General features: G+C 55.3%; 2 protein-coding genes across 3 annotated transcripts; one reads left to right on the forward strand and one right to left on the reverse strand.

The window, feature by feature from the left end:
* Window positions 1–3: 3 nt before the first annotated feature.
* On the forward strand, window positions 4–7,184 carry CCDC137 (coiled-coil domain containing 137). Of its 2 annotated transcripts, none has more exons than XM_033182614.1 (6): window positions 4–245; window positions 1,798–1,928; window positions 4,181–4,409; window positions 5,948–6,030; window positions 6,278–6,357; window positions 6,695–7,130. In XM_033182614.1, the coding sequence occupies exons 1-6, from the start codon at window positions 112–114 to the stop codon at window positions 6,902–6,904; spliced, it is 867 nt and encodes a 288-aa protein (XP_033038505.1). In that variant the 5' UTR covers window positions 4–111; the 3' UTR covers window positions 6,905–7,130. The 2 variants fall into 2 exon arrangements, with proteins under 2 accessions (XP_033038505.1, XP_033038503.1); XM_033182612.1 differs by having other exon boundaries at window positions 35–245; window positions 1,795–1,928; window positions 6,695–7,184.
* A 10,148-nt stretch (window positions 7,185–17,332) lies between these two features.
* On the reverse strand, window positions 17,333–20,044 carry ARL16 (ADP ribosylation factor like GTPase 16). Its single transcript, XM_033182623.1, has 5 exons — window positions 19,821–20,044; window positions 19,664–19,722; window positions 19,133–19,246; window positions 18,193–18,308; window positions 17,333–18,038 (listed from the first exon to the last, which is right to left on the reverse strand). Exons 1-5 carry the CDS (start codon window positions 19,879–19,881, stop codon window positions 17,867–17,869), a joined length of 522 nt encoding a protein of 173 aa, XP_033038514.1. The 5' UTR covers window positions 19,882–20,044; the 3' UTR covers window positions 17,333–17,866.
* Window positions 20,045–20,051: the final 7 nt, after the last annotated feature.

Genomic DNA, 20,051 nt, shown 5'->3' on the forward strand with positions numbered 1-20,051 from the left:
GCGCCGCTCCAGCGAGAGAGGGGCTGAGCGCAGGAAGCGGAAGTGCCCATCGGTGGCGGAACCGTGCAGGAAGGCGGAAGTGGCTTCGCTAGGGAAGTTCCCGGAGTGGAGATGGCGCGAGGTGGACGCGGTGCAGCGGTGCCCAGGGCGCAGGCGGGTCCTGGGAGTCCCCGGCGGGCACGGCGGCGGCAGCAAGTGCAGCCGCTGGGGAAGCAGCGCCCAGCCCCGTGGCCCGGGCTTCGCAGGTGGGTGCGCTGCCCCGCGAGGCCGCCGCACTCCCCCTAAGAAGGAGACGCCTAGAAGGCTCCGTCCCGGACACCCTAGGGAGCGTTTGCTCTGACCCCTTCCCCAGGCGGGACTCAGTGCTGTCCTCTGTGCCCGCGCCCCGCCAGGATCGGTTGAATGAATGGAGGCGCGAGGGAGTCCCAGGTTTTGCCTTTATGGCGTCCCACTGTCCAGTCTTTGCGGTTCTGGATGAGGTTTTCACGCGTGACCGTATGAAGAGACCACCAAACAGGCTTTGTGTGAGCAATAAAGCTTTTTTTTTTTTTTTTTGAGACAGAGTCTCGCTCTGTCGCCCAGGCTGGAGTGCAGTGGCCGGATCTCAGCTCACTGCAAGCTCCGCCTCCCGGGTTTACGCCATTCTCCTGCCTCAGCCTCCCGAGTAGCTGGGACTACAGGCGCCCGCCACCTCACCCGGCTAGTTTTTCGTATTTTTTAGTAGAGACGGGGTTTCACTGTGTTAGCCAGGATGGTCTCGACCTCCTGACCTCGTGATCCGCCCGTCTCGGCCTCCCAAAGTGCTGGGATTACAGGCTTGAGCCACCGCGCCCGGCAAAGCTTTTTAATAACCTGGGTGCAGGCGGGCTGAGTCCGAAAAGAGAGTCAGCGAACCAAGATAGGGGTGGTACCGTTTTATAGGATTTGGGTAGGTAAAGGAAAATTATAGTCAAAGGGGGTTGTCCTCTGGCGGGCAGGGCGGGGGGGGTCACAAGGTGCTCAGTGGGGTAGCTTTTTGAGCCAGGAGAAGGCATTTCACAAGGTAATGTCAACAGTTAAGGCAAGGACCGGCCATTTTCACTTCTTTTGTGGTGGAATGTCATCAGCTGAGGCAGGAACAGGCCATTTAAATTTCATTTGTTTTGTGATTCTTCAGTTACTTCAGGCCATCCAGATGGATACGTGGAGGTCACAGGTGATATAATGGCTTGGGTTGGGCTCAGAGGCCTGACAGAGGTCAGGGCAGAAAGGCCTCCTAGGCTTTCGGAGTGCCTTTCAGCCTCACGTCCTGTGAGGAAGCGGTTCAGGGACAGCCACTGAGTGAGACGGAGAGGAAAGATCCCTGCTCCCTGGACTGCTTGCACCACAGAAGCCAGATGTGGCCCTGTAGATGCTTTTTTTTTTTTTTTTGAGACAGAGTCTCGCTCTGTTGCTCAGACTGGAGTGCAGTGGCGCCATCTCTGCTCACTGCAAGCTCCGCCTTCCGGGTTCACGCCATTCTCCTGCCTCAGCCTCCCGAGTAGCTGGGACTACAGGCGCCCGCCACCACGTCCGGCTAATTTTTTTGTATTTTCAGTAGAGATGGGGTTTTACTGTGTTAGCCAGGATGGTCTCAATCTCCTGACCTCGTGATCCGCCCGCCTTGGCCTCCCAAAGTGCTGGGGTTACAGGCGTGAGCCACCGCGCCCGGCCCGCCCCTGTAAATTCTATTGCCAGACCCAATTTTTGTTTCTCTTATTGATTCTGCTTATGCTTTACTTGCAACGGGTCTCACCCCCGTATTCTTCCTCCCAGCAAAGAGAAGAAGAAAGTGAACTGCAAGCCCAAGAACCAGGATGAACAGGAGATCCCTTTCCGTCTCCGGGAGATTATGAGGAGCCGCCAGGAGATGAAAAACCCGATCAGTAACAAGAAGAGGAAGAAAGCAGGTGTGTGCAGGCCCATACTGGGCGGCAGTGAAGCTTTGTGTGTCTCAACCCGCCCAATCGCCCAAATACTTCAGAACGTTTCAGGCAGAGGAAATATGCCAAGATCCAGTGCCCAGAAGGTGGGGGGAGTATGGCCAAAGCAGTGGCTGGCAGCAGGTGGCACTGTGGTTCCAGAGGAGGCTTGGAAGGAGACTGTGGGGTGGGCCGGGAGCACCCATGATGGGGCCTCAGGAGCCAGGCTAAGGAGTGGCCTTTTTCCCCCCAGAAAAGTTGCGAAGATCCATCAGAGTTTTTAGCAGGGCATGACCAATTCATGTTTACTGTAAGCAAAACAAGGTCACCGAGTGGCGTTGTAGTGAGCGAGAGTGGACCTGGCAGGTGTCGGCGCTGCTGCCAGGGAGAAGCCATGGTTCTTGGGACAAGAGTGCTGAAGCCATGGTAGAGAGAAGTGGGTGGAGTCAGGAGCTGAAGGGGGAAATTTGATCAGGCCTCTCTGAGAAGTCTGCCCTTCCTCCCCTAAGTCTGGGTAGGGTGGCCACATGCCCACCGCTGCAACCCACAGGTAACGCTCTGGGCACGTTGGGAAATGGTGTCCATTGTGTGTATATTTTGGATGTAGACACATTTCTCTTCCCAAACGTGGGACTGATTTTACAGCAAAGCTGTTTTATAATTTGTGTATAAACTGGAGGCTTCTCGTTGGGGGTTATATGGCTGCCAACGGGATGGTGAGATAGAGGTGAGGAAGGTGCAGGGAGGAGGCGCACTGGCCTGGGTAGCAGATGGCACATTCTGAACCGTGCTGCATTGCATTGGCACCTTTATTTGTTTGTTTATTTATTTATTTATTGAGATGGAGTCTTGCTTTGTCACCCAGGCTGGAGTACGGTAGCGTGATCTGGGCTCAATGCAACCTCCACCTTCTGGGTTTAAGCAATTCTTCTGCCTCAGCTGCCTGAGTAGCTGGGATTACAGGTGCGCACCACCACACCTGGCTACATTTTTTTGCGTGTTTTTTTTTCTTTTTTTTTTTAGACAGAATCTTGCTCTAGCTCAGGCCGGAGTGCGGTGGCACAATCTCGGCTCGCTGCTACCTCTGCCTGCGAGATCCCAGTTCAAGCAATTCTCCTGCCTCAACCTCCCAAGTAGCTGGGATTACATGCATGCGCCACCAAGCCCAGCTAATTTTTGAATTTGTAGTAGAAATGGGGTTTCACCATGTTAGCTAGGCTGGTTTTGAATTCCTGACCTCAAGTGATTTCCCCACCTCAGCCTCCCAAAGTGTTCACTGCAACCTCCACCTCCCGGGTTGAAGTGAGTCTTGTGCCTCAGCCCCCCAAGTAGCTGGGATTACAGGCCTGTGCCACCACACCTGGCTAGTTTTTGTATTTTTAGTAAAGGCTGGGTTTTGCCATGTCGGCCAGTCTGGTTTCAAACTCTGGCCTCAAGTGATCCGCCCACCTCAGCCTCCCAAAGTTATGGGATTATAGGTGTGAACCACTATGCCCGGCAATATGCATGTCTTCATATATTTATGAACACAACCCCCTGCCTGGCACTGTCCACTCCTGTGTTCTACACTCGCCTGTCCTGTTCCACACGGCACCGTCCACTCCCGTGTTCTACACTCGCCTGTCCTGTTCCACATGGCACCGTCCACGCCTGTGTTCTACACTCGCCTGTCCTGTTCCACACGGCACCGTCCACGCCTGTGTTCTACACTCGCCTCGGGTCCTGTGCTTGTGTTCACAGTGGTGTCGCAGGTCTGCCCACGTTTCTATGTGTAGCTCCACTGGGCTTCCTTCAGCTGTGCGGTGGAGTCTGTGGGTGCTCAGGGGAGAGTGCATTCTGTGCGGCGGAGTCTGTGGGTGCTCAGGGGAGAGTGCATTCTGTGCGGTGGAGTCTGTGGGTGCTCAGGGGAGAGTGCATTCTGTGCGGTGGAGTCTGTGGGTGCTCAGGGGAGAGTGCATTCTGTGCGGTGGAGTCTGTGGGTGCTCAGAGGAGAATGCATTCTGTACATTCAACCAGCCACCTAGGGCTGGACACTTAGGTTGTTTTTGCTTTCCTTTTTTAGCTGTGCATCCCGGGGATGCCAGGCTGGGCATTCTAGATCCTCTTCAGCTGCTATCGTTGGGCTGCTTCCAGCCAACCTGGTCTTCCCTTCTTTTGGCTTCAGGAGGGAAAGTGAACATGGGCCACCTGCCTGCCACTGTCTGCCTCGTGTCTCCTCTGAGGCCTCCCTTTGTCCTCAGCCCAGGTGACCTTCAGAAAGACATTGGAGAAGGAAGCAAAGGGAGTGGAGCCCGACATTGCCGTCCCCAAGTTCAAACAGAGGAAGGGGGAATCCGACAGGGCCTATTTCCAGCGCATGCAGCAAGAGGCCCAGCACGTGCTGTTCCTCAGCAAGAACCAGGTCCCCCGGCAGCCAGAGGTACAGGCGGCTCCCACGGAGAGGTCTGAGCAGAAAAAAGCAAAAAAAGCGTGAGTGGTGGCAGGAGGGGTCGGGGCTTGCCCCCGGAGCCGGAGGGAGGACATTGGGTTCCCATGATGGCCCTCTGCAGGGACCCTGTTTCGTAGCTATGGGGCAGCCCGGATTCAGGGAAACCAAGCTGGAGCCCTGGGAATTGGCGAGTCAGATCGTCCAGCTGGGAGCTAGCGAGCGTGTGGCCTGCAGGAGGCTGTGGAACTGGGAACTCTGCAGAGACCCCGCTTGGTCCTTGCGTTTCACAGGAGAAGCTCCAGAAAGCCCTGGCCCTGTGGAAATCAGCCCTTGGGGGGTCGGTCTGAGGGTGACGTGCCCGGGGGTTCTGTTTCCATTGGGGCCCTTCCTGGTCCAAGAGACTCGAGAGCTCTGGCTGTACTGGCTCTGCTGTCCCTGCCGCTCTGTGGCATCTCCTCAGCCTGGACTTCCTCCGCTGTAGAGTGGCCACAAGGTTCAGATGGATTTCTCATTCCGTTCCTAAGGATGGTGGCTGGCAGGAGTAGTAAGCCCACCACAAGCATTAGTTCCTCTGCCCATCCCTGTAGGCAGGATGGGGAGGCAGTTTCAACAAAAGCTTTGCCCAGCCGCACCTTTCTAATTCTCTAAATGCTTTGACCAAGTGCAGTAGCTCACACCTGTAATCCCAGCACTTTGGGAGGCCGAGGCAGGTGGATCACAAGGTCAGGAGACCAAGACCATCCTGGCCAACATGATGAAACCCCATCTCTACTAAAACACACACACAAAAATTAGCCAGATGTGGTGGTGCATGCCTGTAATTCCAGCTACTTGGGAGCCTGAGGCAGGAGAATCGCTTGAATCTAGGAGCCAGAGGTTGCAGTGAGCTGAGATCGTGCCACTGCATTCCAGTCTGATGACAGAGCACGAGACTTCATCTCAAAAAATAGAAAGAAAAAAAAAAGCTTTGAAGGTTAGAGAGGTTGCTTTCAGCTCTGTAGATTCCCTGTTTCTGGACTGTTGTATTCCTTACAATTACCTTAGCCAATGAAAGTTCATCCCAGAGAACATGTCCTAGATAAAACTTGGCGCCACGGTGATCTCCAGAGCTGTCGCTGAAGGTGAAGCTTCCAGATTCACATTGAGGGAGATGTGACACACGATACTTGTTAGGCCCTTTAGACACAGCAGCACCGGATGGGCTGGATGAGTCTCTGTAGGGGGGTCTTTGGCAGCACTCCCAGCCTTGATCCCTGCTCATGAGACCGCCCGCGTGTCTGCACACATTGTCACATGTTCCCTGGGAGGCAGCCGGCCCCGGCTGAGAACCACTGAGGGGACCCCTGAGAGGCCTGCTGGGCTCAGAGCCTTCTCTGGTGGCAGCTGTGGTTTGGGGCAGTCAGGGGAGTGGGGACTTGGAGTGGGTGGGGCAGTGAGGGGAGCGGGGACTTGGAGGCAGCTGCCTGTTCTCGGGTCCCTGCTCTGCCACAGAGGATCCTTGTGGGCGGGGCGGCCTCTGCCTCCTCCCTGGGTGGAAAGAGAATTTAGGAATCCGAATGACATGTGCTTTCTTCCCCAGGTTCCAGAAGCGGCGACTAGATAAAGTCCAACGGAAAAAGGAAGAAAAGGCTGCAGACAGGCTGGAGCAGGAGTTGCTCCGAGGTAGCTCCTCCCAAAGCCATGGTGTCAGCAGTGGTCCGGACGGGGCCTGGGCACAGGCCTTCTGTTCCCCACCAGCCCTGGCTGCACTGGGCACCTGTGGTCTCCCTTGGGGTCCACAGCCATTAGACCACTGGATGAGTTGGTGTTCTGTCCCAGCCCTATGGGAGGGAGGTGGGCGGGTGGTGGCACTCGGTGTCAGGTGCAGTGGCTGTGGGCAGCAGTCCTCAGTTGTACTCTGCCCCTCCAGACACGGTGACGTTTGGAGAGGTTGTCCTGCAGCCCCCAGAGCTGACTGCCAGGCCCCGGAGGAGTGTAAGCAAGGACCAGGTAAGTGGGGCATGGGGACAACTGAGTCTGTCCCCTAGTGCTGCCAGGGAACAGAAGCCTTGCACAGGCTGGATACAGTGGGTCACACCTGTAATCCCAGCACATTGGGAGGCCAAGGCAGGTGGATCGCTTGAGCCCAGGAGTTGATACCACCCTGGACAACATAGCGAGATCCTTTGTCAAGAAAAAAAAAATCCTCAGCCAACGTGTGCACTGTCTGGTGTGTGGCCTGAGAGTGCAGCATTCTCGCTGGCGGAAGAGCTGTTGGTGCTGTGAGGCTTTCTGTGGCGTCCCCTCCTTTCCCAGCCTGTGCCTCACCCTCTCCTCTTTCCCACAGCCTGGCAGGAGATCGCAGATGCTGAGGATGCTTCTGAGCCCCAGCGCCGTGTCCCAGCCTCTGACCGCCTCCTTGGCCCGCCAGCGGATTGTGGGGGAGGAAAGAGAGCGGGCCGTGCAGGCCTACAGGGTGTTGAAGCAGCGGCGGCGGCTGCTGCACGGGGAGCGACCCCACCTCACTTCCCGGAAGAAGCCAGAGCCGCAGCCATGATGGAGAGACACCCGGGGCCCGGCCATGCTCCTGGGAAACTGGCACCAGGAGCTGCCACACCTGGGTCGGGGAGAGGCAGGCCATGCCAGCAATGTGGGGTGGGGCCTCGAGCTACTTGTTCACACAGTGGGCACTAGCGGGTCCACATCTTGCAAGGGGTAAGTGTCTGACGGACTAGGGCCAAGGCCTGGTTGACAGACGGCCCGTGGGGCCCGGTGTCACTCACAGCTCCATGTCTTTGTTTTGAACGTCCATTCTGAGTCTCAGCCCAGGTACACCTTAGGAAGGGCTGGGTCCCTGTTCCTGAACACCAACTAGTGAGACAGCTGATGAGGCTGGCCCGGTGTGTGACGGAGGCCCTGGGAGTCAGCAGAGCCGAGCGCACAGTGCACATCAGGCAGAGCAGGCCACGGGCAGGGAAGACACTTCGGGGCAGGGCCACTGGGCACATCTGGACCACCTGCGAGGGCTCTGCAGGCGACCATGACTACAGGTCAGTTGCAAGTGGTCCCCACAGAGGCTGCCCACCCAAGGTCTGGTTGGGGTGAAACGTGATGACAACACATACACTAAGGTGGGAACTGGGGGCTGGGCACGGTGGCTCACACCTATAATCCCAGCACTTTGGGCAGCCGAGGCAAGTGAATCACCTGAGGTCAGGAGTGCAAACCAGCCTGGCCAACATGGTAAAACCACATCTCTACTAAAAATACACGAAAAGAGAAAAAAAAAAAAAAAACAGTGGGAACGGGGTTGTCACCTACCTCACAGGGCTCTGAGAGAGCCGGGGGGCCCAAAGTGGCTGGAGAAAGTAAAGGAAAAATCCTGGCCTGGGGTCGGGGTCACAGAGTGGGGCCCAGGGGGAGTTCCTGCTGAGGGCAGGGCCTTGCCAGACTTCAGTCTCCATCCAGTGCCAAAGGAGGGAGGCCCAGGCTCTCAGCATTTCCAGATGAGGGCAGAAGGGAGAGGCTTAAACCCAAGTCACACATCCAGCAATGGAGTCCGACTGCTCAGCACCGTCTAGGGAGTGAGGAGTGCCTCTGCCCAGTTGCCAGCCAACCATCTGGGAAGTGAGGAGCGCCTGGGTCCGGCCACCGCCAACCATCTGGGAAAGGAAGAGCACCTGGGTCCAGCCACTGCCAACCATCTGGGAAGGGAGGAGCGCCTGGGTCCAGCCACCGCCAACCATCTGGGAAGGGAGGAGCGCCTTTGCCTGGCTGCCCACGATCTGGCAAGCGAAGAGCACCTCTGCCTGGCCACCGCCCCGTCTGGGAAGTGAGGAGCGCCTCTGCCCGGCCGCCAACCGTCTGGGAAGTGAGGAGCACCTGTGCCTGGCTGCCAACCATCTGGGAAGAGAGGAGCGCCTCTGCCCAGACGCTGCCCTGTCTGGGAAGTGAGGAGCACCTGTGCCTGGCCACCCCACCATCTGGGAAGTAAGGAGCGCCTCTGCCTGGCTGCTGCCCCACCGTCTGGGAAGGAGTGCCACTGCCCAGCTGCCCATCGTCTGGGAAGTGAGGAGTGCCTCTGCCCGGCCGCTGTGCAACCTTCCAACTGTGAAGTGACAGCCTTGTATGTGATCTTTTCTGTCTTCCCCAAGTTTGCATTTTCGACATTAAAGTTTACCTTTTAGTTAAAAGTTTTAATGTGGAGAATATATATTTAAAGTTAGGGCTGTTTTCCTCTTACGGGCGTGTTTCTGTTGGATGAATGGTTTTCCCACCTTGTGATGTACCCGGTGGCCCCAGCCCTGGCGTTGGGATGTTGGTTTTGCAGCAGCCAGAACTCAGCCCTAGATCACATGCAGCAGCTGGAAGGGGGTGGCCTTTCCCTGGGAATGGGCTGGGACGGCAGTGGGCGGCACTCCCACTCGCTGGGTGCGTTTGGTTTTAGGCGTGTGTCGGCCCCTGCGTGGCTAAGTGAAGGCATCCCACAGGCTGGGCGAGCACTCATGCTCTCCACTGCATCCACGATTCTCAGATTTCAGCTGCTGGGAGGGAAACCCCTGGTGGTTTTTAGGGCCTCTATGTTGCTGAGGCTGGGGTGCAGTGGCATAAGCACACTGCAGCCTCAAGCCGGGGCTCAGGCAATCCTCCCACCTCAGCCTCCCAAGTACTTGGGACAATAGGTACTTACCAACACACCCAAATAATTTTTTGTGCTTTTTGTATAGATGGGGTTTTGCCACGTTGCCCAGGCTGGTCTCGAATTTATGGACTCAAGGGATCCACCTGGTTTGGCTGCCCAAAGTGCTGGGGTTACAGGCGTGAGCCACTGTACTTGGTGTTTTTATTTTTTTTGTTTTTTTGAGGCAGGGCCTTGCTGTCACCTTGGCAGGAGTGCAGTGACACGCTGGTCTCGAAGTCCTGGGCTTAAGAGGTTAGCCTGCCTTGACTTCTGTCACTGCTGGGGTTTCAGGAGAGGCCAGCTCACCCCTCCTGCTTTTCTTTTTTTTTTTGAGATGGAGTTTTGCTCTTGTGGCCTGGGCGGGAGTGCAGTGGCGCTATCTTGGCTCACCACAACCTCTGCCTCCCAGCAGCCAACCTTATCACACATTTATTAATGTGATTTTTTTTTGAGGAAAAAAGATGAATGATGTAATTTCACATACTGTATAATGCTATCTGAAGGGGGCCAGCCCTCCACACCTGTGGGTGTTTCTCGTCAGGTGGGACGAGAGATTGAGAAAAATAAGAGACAGAGACAAAGTATAGAGAAAGAACAGTGGGCCCAGGGGAACGGCACTCAGCATCTGGAGGACGGAGGACAGTGCTGGCACTGGTCTCTGAGTTCCCTCTATTTATTGATCACCCTCTTTACCATCTCAGAGAGGGGAGGTGGCAGGACAATAGGGGTCACAGTGGGGAGAGGGTCAGCAGGAAAACGTGAGCAAAGATCTCTGTCTGGGCCAGGCGCGGTGGCTCAAGCCTGTAATCCCAGCACTTTGGGAGGCCGAGACGGGCGGATCACGAGGTCAGGAGATCGAGACCATCCTGGCTAACACAGTGAAACCCCGTCTCTACTAAAAAATACAAAAAACTAGCCGGGCGAGGTGGCGGCGCCTGTAGTCCCAGCTACTCGGGAGGCTGAGGCAGGAGAATGGCGTAAACCCAGGAGGCGGAGCTTGCAGTGAGCCGAGATCCGGCCACTGCACTCCAGCCTGGGTGACAGAGCAAGACTCCGTCTCAAAAAAAAAAGATCTCTGTCAGAAATAAGTTGAAGGAAAGGTGCTGTGCTTTGATGTGCCCGTACACAAACATCTCCCTACACAAACATCTTGGTGCATTCAAGAGCAGCATTGCCGCCAGCACGTCTCACTCCAGCTCTAAGGTGGTTTTCTCCTAGCTCAGTAAATAGAACATACAATCCGGTTTCACAGCAAGACATTCCATTCCCAGGGACAGGCAGGAGACAGAGGCCTTCCTCTCTCACGAATCCTCCTCAGCACAGACCCTTTACGGGTGTCAGGCTGGGGGACAGTCAGGTCTTTCCCTTCCCACGAGGCCCTATCTCAGGCTATCACATGGGGAGAAACCTTGGACGATACCCGGCTTTCCTGGGCAGAGGTCCCTGCGGCCTTCCTTCCACAGTGCATTGTGTCTCCAGGTACCGAGTTGAGAGAATGGCAATGACTTTCAGCAAGCATACTGCCTTCAAGCACTTTTTTAACGAAGCACGGCTGGGTGCGGTGGCTCAAGCCTGGAATCCCAGCACTTTGGGAGGCCGAGGCGGGCGGATCACGAGGTCAGGAGATCGAGACCATCCTGGCTAACACAGTGAAACCCCATCTCTACTAAAAATACAAAAAACTAGCCGGGCGAGGTGGCGGCGCCTGTAGTCCCAGCAGCTTGGGAGGCTGAGGCAGAAGAATCGCTTGAACTGGGAGGCGGAGGTTGCAGTGAGCCAAGATTGCGCTACTGCACTCCAGCCTGGACGACAGAGCAAGACTCCATCTCAAAAAAAAAAAAAAAAGAAAAAGAAAATAAAAGAAGTCCAGCCTCACTCACAGGAGATGGTAAGTTAGAAATACAATCAGAGGGCCGGGCGCGGTGGCTCAAGCCTGTAATCCCAGCACTTTGGGAGGCCGAGACGGGCGGATCACGAGGTCAGGAGATCAAGACCATCCTGGCTAACACGGTGAAACCCCCGTCTCTACTAAAAATACAAAAAACTAGCCGGGCGAGGTGGCGGTGCCTGTAGTCCCAGCTGCTTGGGAGGCTGAGGCAGGAGAATGGCGTAAACCCGGGAGGCGGAGCTTGCAGTGAGCTGAGATCTGGCCACTGCACTCCAGCCTGGGCGACAGAGCAAGACTCCGTCTCACCAAAAAAAAAAAAAAAAAACCAACCAACCACGTCCTGCACAGCCCTAAATCCATTAAACCTTGAGTCAACACAGCATGTGTCTCTGCAAGCACAGGGTTGGGGTTAGGGTTACAGATTAACAGCATCTCAGGGCAGAAGAATTTCTCTTAGTACAGAACAAAATGAGAGTTTCTTATGTCTACTTCTTTCTGCATAGACACAGTAACAGTCTGATCTCTCTTTTCCCCACAGCTATCGTTTAATTAGCATTTAGTTTCATGGGCACTCCAAACCGTTAAAGACAATTCAGGCCAGCTGTAGTGGCACCGTGCCTGTGGTCCCAGCTACTCGGGAGGCGGAAATGGGAGGATCACTCAAACCCGAGGGGTCACGGCTGCCCCACCGTCTGGGAAGGGAGGAGTGCCTCTGCCTGGCCGCTGCACCGTCTGGGAAGGGAGGAGTGCCTCTGCCCGGCCGCTGCACCGTATGGGCCTGTGAGCTGTGATTGTGCCTCTGCACTCCAGCCTGGGCCGTAACAGAGCAAGACCCCCATCTCCAAAACAGAAAAGAAAAAAAATTCATATCCAGGTGCTACATCTGCGCTGAGAAGAGCCCACAGGCAGAGATGACTCACAACAGTGGGGTCCTCAGCAGCATCAGTTTTCCCAGACTCAGGAGTGAAATGGGCTCCGGCATGTGCACTGACGGGGGGTCCAGCGTGCCTGGGCCCAGAACAGCCGCTGAGCACAGGGACCCTAAAGTCCGGTAGGGGTCTGGGTGACAAGGCCAGGGGAGTCCCCAGCACCCCTCATCCACCCCACAGGACACCCCAATTGACACCGTGTGCCAGCAAAGTGGGGACCTGATGGTTTTGGGAACGTGGGTCATTCAAAGTGGCCTGCAGCACCCAGCCTGTCAGGAGCAGACAAGGAGGGTCCTTATCCACCCATCCCAAGACTGTCCTCCCATGGCGTCATGCCACGCCTGTGTAGGGCTCCCTGGCTGGAACCCACCCTTGAAAACCACCTGAGGAGGTGCCAGAGTGTGGCTGCCAGCTCCAGACCACGTTGGCTCCACCTGCCTGGAACCCAGCTACCACCAGCGCTGGCTGGGAACATAGGCTTGTGGTCTTCTCGGGTCTTGGAAATCTGTACCCTTAGGACTCATTCAGGATCAGCATGTCCAGCACCAAGGATTTCTTCAGAAAAGGCACTTCTTCCCAACTAACAGAACGTTCCTCCGAGCAAGCTCGGAAGCGCAGCCCACCCGCCTCCAGCTGGGTGGCCACAAGCACCTCAGGCTGCCACCTTATATTTTCATGCCTCACAGCAAAAATCATGGTGGGCATTTCTTTTCATTTTTTTTTTTTTTAAGCAACTGAGTCTTGATCTGTCACCCAGGCTGGAGTGCAGTGGCTCTGGCTCTATCTCGGCTCACTGCAAGCTCCGCCTCCCGGGTTCATGCGATTCTGCTGCCTCAGCCTCCCGAGTAGCTGGGACTACAGGCGCCCGCCACCATGTCCGGCTAATTCTTTTGTATTTTTAGTAGAGACGGGGTTTCACCATGTTAGCCAGGTCTCGATCTCCTGACCTCGTGATCCACCCGCCTCGGCCTCCTGAAGTGCTGGGATGACAGGTGTGAGCTACCGCGCCCGGCCCCATGGTGGATATTTCTTCCCAGTTATGTCCTGAGCCAAATGTTGAGCTTTTCTGCCCAGGAAGGGTAAAATTCTAGCACAGACAGTCGTGCAACCCAAGGGGTGGCCGGGGTTCTCACTGCCCTTGGCCATGGGGCAGGCTGGTCTACACAGCAAGGGGATGTTTCCAGGGTTGAAGGTTCCCCCACCTAGTCCTGAACACATCGGGTGCTGGAGCATCTGTGTTGCCACGAGGCCACGTGGGCCACACAACTTCAAAAGGTCCTCGAGGCTTAAGTGCACCGGTTTCATTCTGAACATGCTCTAACACACATCCCTGCTGAGCCACAGGAGGAGCAGATACTGGGAGCTTCTGGCTCTTCATGGTCAAGAGCCTGGGCCTGCAGGGAAGACTCCAGAACTCCTAACTCTTGCTAACCTTACATCTGGGATTCTTATGCCCTCAGCTGAAGAACTCAATGAATTTCAGCTTTGAAGAGGTTCTTCTAACACCTGGCCATTTCTTTTTCTTTTTTTTCTTTTTATTGAGACAGAGTCTCACTCTGTCGCCCATGCTTGAGTGCAGTGGCATGATCTTGGTTCACTGCAAGCTCCGCCTCCCGAGTTGCTGGACTTTAGGCACCCACGACCACACCCGGCTAATTTTTTGTATTTTTAGTAAAGACAGGGTTTCACCGTGTTAGCCAGGATGGTCTTGATCTCCTGACCTTGTGATCCACCCGTCTCCGCCTCCCAAAGTGCTGGGATTACAGGCGTGAGCCACTGCACCCGGCCTTCTTTTCCTTTTTTTTTTTTTTTATTTGAGATGGAGTCCCACTCTGTCGCCCAGGCTGGAGTGCAGTGGTGCAATCTCAGCTCACTGCAAGCTCCGCCTCCCGGTTTTATATTCTTCTCCTGCCTCAGCCTCCTGAGTAGCTGGGACCACAGGTGCCCACCACCACGCCCAGCTAATTTTTTGTATGTTTAGTAGAGACGGGGTTTCACTGTGTTAGCCAAGATGGTCTCGATCTGCTGACCTCGTGATCCGCCTGCCTCGGCCTCCCAAAGTGCTGGGACTACAGGCTTGAGCCACAGCGCCCGGCCCACACTTGGCCATTTCAACCAGACTTTGCTAAAGTCCTCTGAAATTGGGGAACTGAAAGGCAATTACTGGGGTCACAAGTGGCCTGCGACATCTGCAAGGACCTGCTGTTAGGGCTCATTAAACCCCAAAGTATGGCACCTTGGCATGCAGACTACTCTGACCCAGAGGAGACTGGAAAGCCTCAGAAGCCAGGTCTTTGTCTTTCCCTCCTGGTTCCTGCCCATTTCTCTCCCCCAAAGTGAGTCGCAGAAACAATTCTTTTCCCCACGGCAGGTCATAGAAACTAGAACTCCTCTCCCCCAAAGCCAGCCATAAAACCTAGCAAGGTCCCTCTCTCCCTTCTCCCTGGAAGATCCTCATTCCCGAGGGGCTCTGCCCCATCCCCAGGGGAAGGGGAATTGTACAGAGCGGCCTTGCTGGCTTTCCCCAGTTAAACGGATGTTAGGCCAGATCCTGTGTGTCGAATCACATTTCTGCATGCCTGTTCACTCGTCAAACCTGAATATAAAAATAAAGATTTTCATGCCAGGCACAGTGGCTCACGCCTATCACCTCAGCACTTTGGGAGGCCCAGGCAGGCGGATCACTTGAGGTCAAGGGTTCGTGACCAGCCTGGCCAACATGGTGAAACCGTTTCTACTAAAAATACTAAAATTAGCCGGGCGTAGTGGCACACACATGTAATCCCAGCTACTCGGGAGGCTGAGGCAGGAGAATCGCTTGAACCTGGGAGGCGGAGGTTACAGTGAGCCAAGATTGTGCCACTACACTCCAGCCTGGATGACAGAGCGAATCTCTATCTCAAAAATAAGTAAGTAAAGGTTTTCCTGGGTCTTTATAGATGAAGGCTCTTGTGTCATGTAAAACTTTACTCATTTTTTTTAGATGGAGTCTCAATCTGTCACCCAGGCTGGAGTGCAGTGGTGTGATCTTAGCTCACTGCAACCTCTACCTTCTGGGCTGAAGTGGTTTTCCTGCCTCAGCCTCCCAAGTAGCTGGGATTACAGGCAGGCGCCAACACGCCGGGTTAATTTCTGCATTTTTAGTGGAGAAGGGGTTTCGCCATGTTGTTCAGGCTGGTCTCTCTCAATCTTCTGGCCTCAAGCTATCTGCCCACCTTGGCCGCCCAAGGTGTTAGGATTACAGGTGTGAGCCACCGTGCCTAGCTGTCATGTCAAACTAATACATTTGTTATGCTTTTAGGCCAGGCACGGTGGCTCATGCCTGTAATCCCAGCATTTTGGGAGGCTGAGGCAGAAGGATCACTTGAGGCCAGAAGCTCAAGACCAGCCTGGGCAACACAGCAAGACCCCGTCTCTACCAAAAATATAAAAAATTAGCTAGGCGTGGTGGTGCATGCCTGTAATCCCAGCTACCCAGGAGGCTGAGGTGGGAGGACTGACCGAGCTTGGGAGGTTGCGGCTGCAGTAAGCTGTGATCCCACCACTGTGCTCCAGTCTTGGAGACAAGAGTGAGAGCTTATCTCAAATAATTAAGTAAATTTGTTAATGCTTTTCTCTTGCTCACCTGTATTTTGTTAGAAGTGTTGGCTGTCACCCTTACGGGTGATAAAAGGTATATCTTTCCATCCCATGGTATTAACAGGACAGACACCTCAGGTGTCTAGTAGCTGCTTGGTGGTGGTAAGGGGCAGGGGGAGCAGCGCATGGAGATTCACGTGGTGTCTAAGAAGGTGGCATCCAGGCCAGGCACAGTGGCTCACGCCTGTAATCTCAGCACTTTGGGAGGCCAAGGTGGGTGATCACAAGGTCAGGAGTTCAAGACCAGCCTGGCCAAGATGGTGAAACCTCATCTCTACTAAAAATACAAAAATTAGCGGGGCGTGGTGGCGGGCGCCTATAATCCCAGCTACTCAGGAGGCTGAGGCAGGAGAATTGCTTGAACCTGGGCGGCAGAGGTTACAGTGAGCCACCGAGATTGCACCACTGCACTCCAGCCTGGGTGATACTCGTCTCAAAACAAAAAAAAAAGGTGGCATCCAACAAGGCACAGGCTGTGTACAGTTGAGAGCCCATGACACACTGGAAAGCAGAGATTGGAGCCTGAGCCACCCTGAAGCACGCCATGCTGAGAGCTTTTCCCAGGCATCGCACACAGCCCTCCATGGGAATAAAGACCCCTTTCCCCACAAGCAAAGTACAGCAGGTTTGTGACATGGAGGAGGGTGGTGGGTGCGAAACTCCTTCCATGATCGAAGGAGCCTAGGCTTCCAGCTGCAAAAACATTTGTAGAAAATTCCCATGTATTCTCAAGACTATAGGGTTTCTTATTCAATCGTTGTAGTCAAATGATGGTCCCCAAAAGGTGTGCCCAAGTTATAACCCCTGGAACAAGCAAGGGTGACCTTGTTTGGAAAATAGAGCATTTACAGATATAATGAGGAATCATCCTGTATTTCCAATGACAGATGTCCTTGTAAGAGGAGAGAACACAGAGGCACAGGAGAGAAGCTGCGTGAAGATGGGGGCGGAAACAGGCTCTGCAGACCACAGCCCAGACATGCCGAGGAGCACTGCAGCCGCTACACAGGCAAGGCACAGATGCTCCCTCGGAGCCTCTGGAAGGAAACCACCCTGGTAAAAGCCTCCAGAACCACGAGAGCAAATTTCTGTTGTTTCAGCAGCCGCAGGACACTGACCCGTCAAATCAACACTCCCACATGCGGCCACAGCTGAGAACCAAAGTCAAGGCAGGCCGCTGGGGAACTGCAGGTGGCATGGCCATTTCCTGTGCTTCATCTGAGCCCCTCCTGGCACACCTGTGGGCATTTCAGGGCAATACCTGTTTACTGAACAAGTGAAAATGCTGGCTCTTGTTCGTTTGTGGTTGTTGTTGTTTTTTCTGAGACTGTGTCGCTCTTGTCAGCCAGGCTGGAGTGCAGTGGCGCGATCTAGGCTCACTGCAACCTTTGCCTCCTAGGTTTAAGCGATTCTCCTGCCTCAGCCTCCTGAGCAGCTGGGATTACAGGCAAAAGCCACCATGCCCAGCTAATTTTTTATATCTTTAGTAGAGACAGAGTTTCACCATGTTGGCCAGGCTGGTCTCAAACTCCTGACCTCGTGATCTGCCTGCCTCGGCCTCCCAAAGTGCTGGGATTACACGCGTGAGCCACCTCGCCCGGCCACAAGCTCTTTTCTAACTTGAGGCCTGGCTCTTAAGACCACACTCAGTTCACCTGCCTCATGCCGTCTGTGACGGACGTGGGGTCAGGGTGCCAGTGGCTCAGCAGGTTGGAGCTTGTGCTATAGCAAGAGGCCAGGTCTCAGTGGCACTGTCCAGTCCATACGCCTCGGGGGCAGTCCAGCAGGTCTCTAGGAAGGAGGACAGCCAACCCCAACAGCACCACTCCAGGACACAGAACACTCGGCCACCTGCAGGCCCTGCTCACCCAGTCTGGGGACAGGTTTTTATATTTTTATTTCTTATTTAGGATGGAGTTTCATCTTGTTGCCCAGGCTGGAGTGCAATGGCGTGATCTTGGCTCACTGCAACCTCCGCCTCCCGGGTTCAAGGGATTCTCCTGCCTCAGCCTCCCAGGTAGGTGGGATTACAGGCATGCACCACCACACCCGGCTAATTTTGTACTTTTAGTAGAGACAGGGTTTCTCCATGTTGGTTAGGCTGGTCTCGAACTCCTAACTTCAGGTGATCACAGCCCGCCTCGGCCTACCAAAGTGCTGGGATGACAGGCATGAGCCACCGTGCCTGGCCCCTGCAGACAGTTTTTTCAGAGGCCAGATGTCAACTTCCATCTCCGCATGCCTTAGTTTACCCACCATTGCATCTCAGCACAGAGCCCCATCATGTAGAGTTACTTTGGGTTATTCTGCCCGTGGCAGCGAAGCCATACTGCCCCCGGCCACCTCTCCCCAGCGCAGGTCAGCCGTGCCTCTGCCGTGCAGTCAACCGTTGGCTCTGTGGGTGGCCTGGAGCCAGGCCAGCACCCCTGCCAAGCCAGTGCCTTCACGGGCGCTGATCTCTGCCGTGGTAATGTTCTGCTTGGCACAAGCAATGATGTCTGGAAGCCTGATTAATGACTTCATCTCCTCCATGGCCATGTAACAGGGTAGGTCGCTGGAGTGAAAGAAGTGGCCCATCAGAGTAGTGGCTGCCACACACCTGCCCCGGACCCCCAGCCACACCACCTCCCTACCCAGCCATGCTCCCGGCTGTACTCCCAGGGAGCCCCCGCCCCTGCTGTGCTGCCTCTCAGCCCAGGGACGCGTACATTTTATTGAAGAGTATCAGCACCGATGCTTCTGCAAGTTGTTCTGCAGAAAGGAGACCTAAGAGCTGCACACAGGATGCAGAGAGCTGGGTGGGGTCAGAGGCGTCCATCATGAACTGGGGAAAAAGAAAAAGATGGCAGCAACGCCCTGGTACCACACTTCCTCCCTGGGCCTCACAGACCTAGCACTGGAAGAGCAAAATTGCATTTTTTTGTTCGTTTGTGTTTGAGACGGAGCACCATCTCGGCTCACTGAAACCTCCGCCTCCTGGGTTCAAGTGATTCTCCTGCCTCAGCCTCCCGAGTAGCTGAGACTACAGACACCCACCACCACGCCCGGCTAATTTTTTGTACTTTTAGTAGAGATGGGGTTTCACCACATTAGCCAGGATGGTCTCCATCTCCTGACCTCGTGATTCTCCCACCTCAGCTTCCCAAAGTGCTGGGATTATAGGAGTAAGCCACTGCGCCCAGCCCAAAACAGCTTTAAACAAAGCTTTGGGAACAGGCAGAAGCAGAGGGAATCGAGTTTTATGAGGACGATCTGGTGACACTCATCTCTGTCCTCACGTGGCCATCAGTTCTCCATACTGGAATCTGGGGCACAGGCCTTGTTAAGATGGGACCAACCAGAGGCACGTATACATCCAACATAAACAGAGACGTACCAGGGAGCGACACAGAGAGTTAAGTCTGTTCTCTGCGGAGCAGCAGCCCTGCCCTCAGCAAGCTCTGTGAACTCCTACCGGGGGCCTGGGAGCGCAAGCACCAGAAACCAGACGTGGTGCCCAGCAGGAAACAACACTACCGTCCGACCTGTTTCCATGACCAGTATAGTCACTAAATAACCCAAACCCCCACACAGCAAGGTTGTGGATTGGACATCACAGAAATGCAGACACAGGTCCCTAAAGGAAGCCCATATAGGATTACAACATACCAGAAGAGAACGGCAGTTTCCATAGTAACTGGACCAGATGGGGCCCATGCACCCCCCCAGCTCCCGGATGGTGATCTTTCTCTGTGCCACGATGTCAGTAAGATTGGTGCCCACCTATAGGAAAAACCACGATGCAGACACAATACAAGTGCTGTACCATTGTGAACTCCTGAACAGCACCGTGCCCACACTTTACGCGGTGGCCTGAACCCCGCAGACCCATTCTCCAAGGGCTCAGTCCCTAAAGCAGTAACGGCGAGCAAGGACCGCCGCCCATCAGTAGTTGCACTCGCTGTGGGGGTGACCAGCCACAGGAACCCGTTGCGAGGGGAGAAGTGCCCGGGGAGGGCGGCAGGCCCCCGCATCCCGCGCCAGGTATCCTCAGCTCGGGCCTCCTCCACGCTCCCGAAGGCTGGCCTTAAGTCAAGATCTGACCCGCTGCGCCTCGGCGTGCACTTAGAGGAGCCTGGAGCTCTTCACCAAGCGCAGAGCGAACCCCGCGCAACTCTACCCGTGGGAGCGGACACCTACCGTGGGCCGTGTCGGGGGCGGCTCCCCCAGGTCGCCCTTCCCATCCCGGGAGCTCACCTGTACAGAGCGGTCAAGGACCCAAGCAGCTAAGGGGTGAGTACCCGCCCCCGTCCGGGTGACCCCCGCACCCCGGTCCCGTCCCCGCGCGGAAGGATATCCTGCAGCCGTTTCACCAGCAGCGTCTTCCCGACGCCCGTGGCCCCCAGCAGGAGACACATTCCGTGCTTCGCTCCACCCGGCACCCGTAGCTCGGCCCGCGGAGCAAGGCCCGCCCACCGGCCACTCTCATTGGATAGTTCTCATCCCCGGACTACTCATTGGTTCTTAGGGATCAGGTTCCAAGGGTGAGCCCAATTAGCGGGCAGCGTTAGCGGGAGAGCGAAGACTC

This window comes from Trachypithecus francoisi, unplaced genomic scaffold (genome assembly GCF_009764315.1).
Source record: "Trachypithecus francoisi isolate TF-2019V2 unplaced genomic scaffold, Tfra_2.0 Lachesis_group20, whole genome shotgun sequence".
NCBI lineage: Eukaryota > Metazoa > Chordata > Mammalia > Primates > Cercopithecidae > Trachypithecus > Trachypithecus francoisi.

Bases quoted from the DNA above. Each gene is read 5' to 3' on its own strand.
- CCDC137 (XM_033182612.1), top strand. From the start codon at position 112: ATGGCGCGAGGTGGACGCGGTGCAGCGGTGCCCAGGGCGCAGGCGGGT. The intron at 1,929-4,180 runs GTGTGTGCAGGC...CTTTGTCCTCAG, and splicing joins CAAGAAGAGGAAGAAAGCAG to CCCAGGTGACCTTCAGAAAG. The intron at 6,358-6,694 runs GTAAGTGGGGCA...TCTTTCCCACAG, and splicing joins GGAGTGTAAGCAAGGACCAG to CCTGGCAGGAGATCGCAGAT.
- ARL16 (XM_033182623.1), bottom strand. From the start codon at position 19,881: ATGTGTCTCCTGCTGGGGGCCACGGGCGTCGGGAAGACGCTGCTGGTG. The intron at 19,723-19,820 runs ATATCCTTCCGC...ACCGCTCTGTAC, and splicing joins GCTGGTGAAACGGCTGCAGG to AGGTGAGCTCCCGGGATGGG. The intron at 19,247-19,663 runs GTAGGTGTCCGC...TTTTTCCTATAG, and splicing joins CGCCCCCGACACGGCCCACG to GTGGGCACCAATCTTACTGA.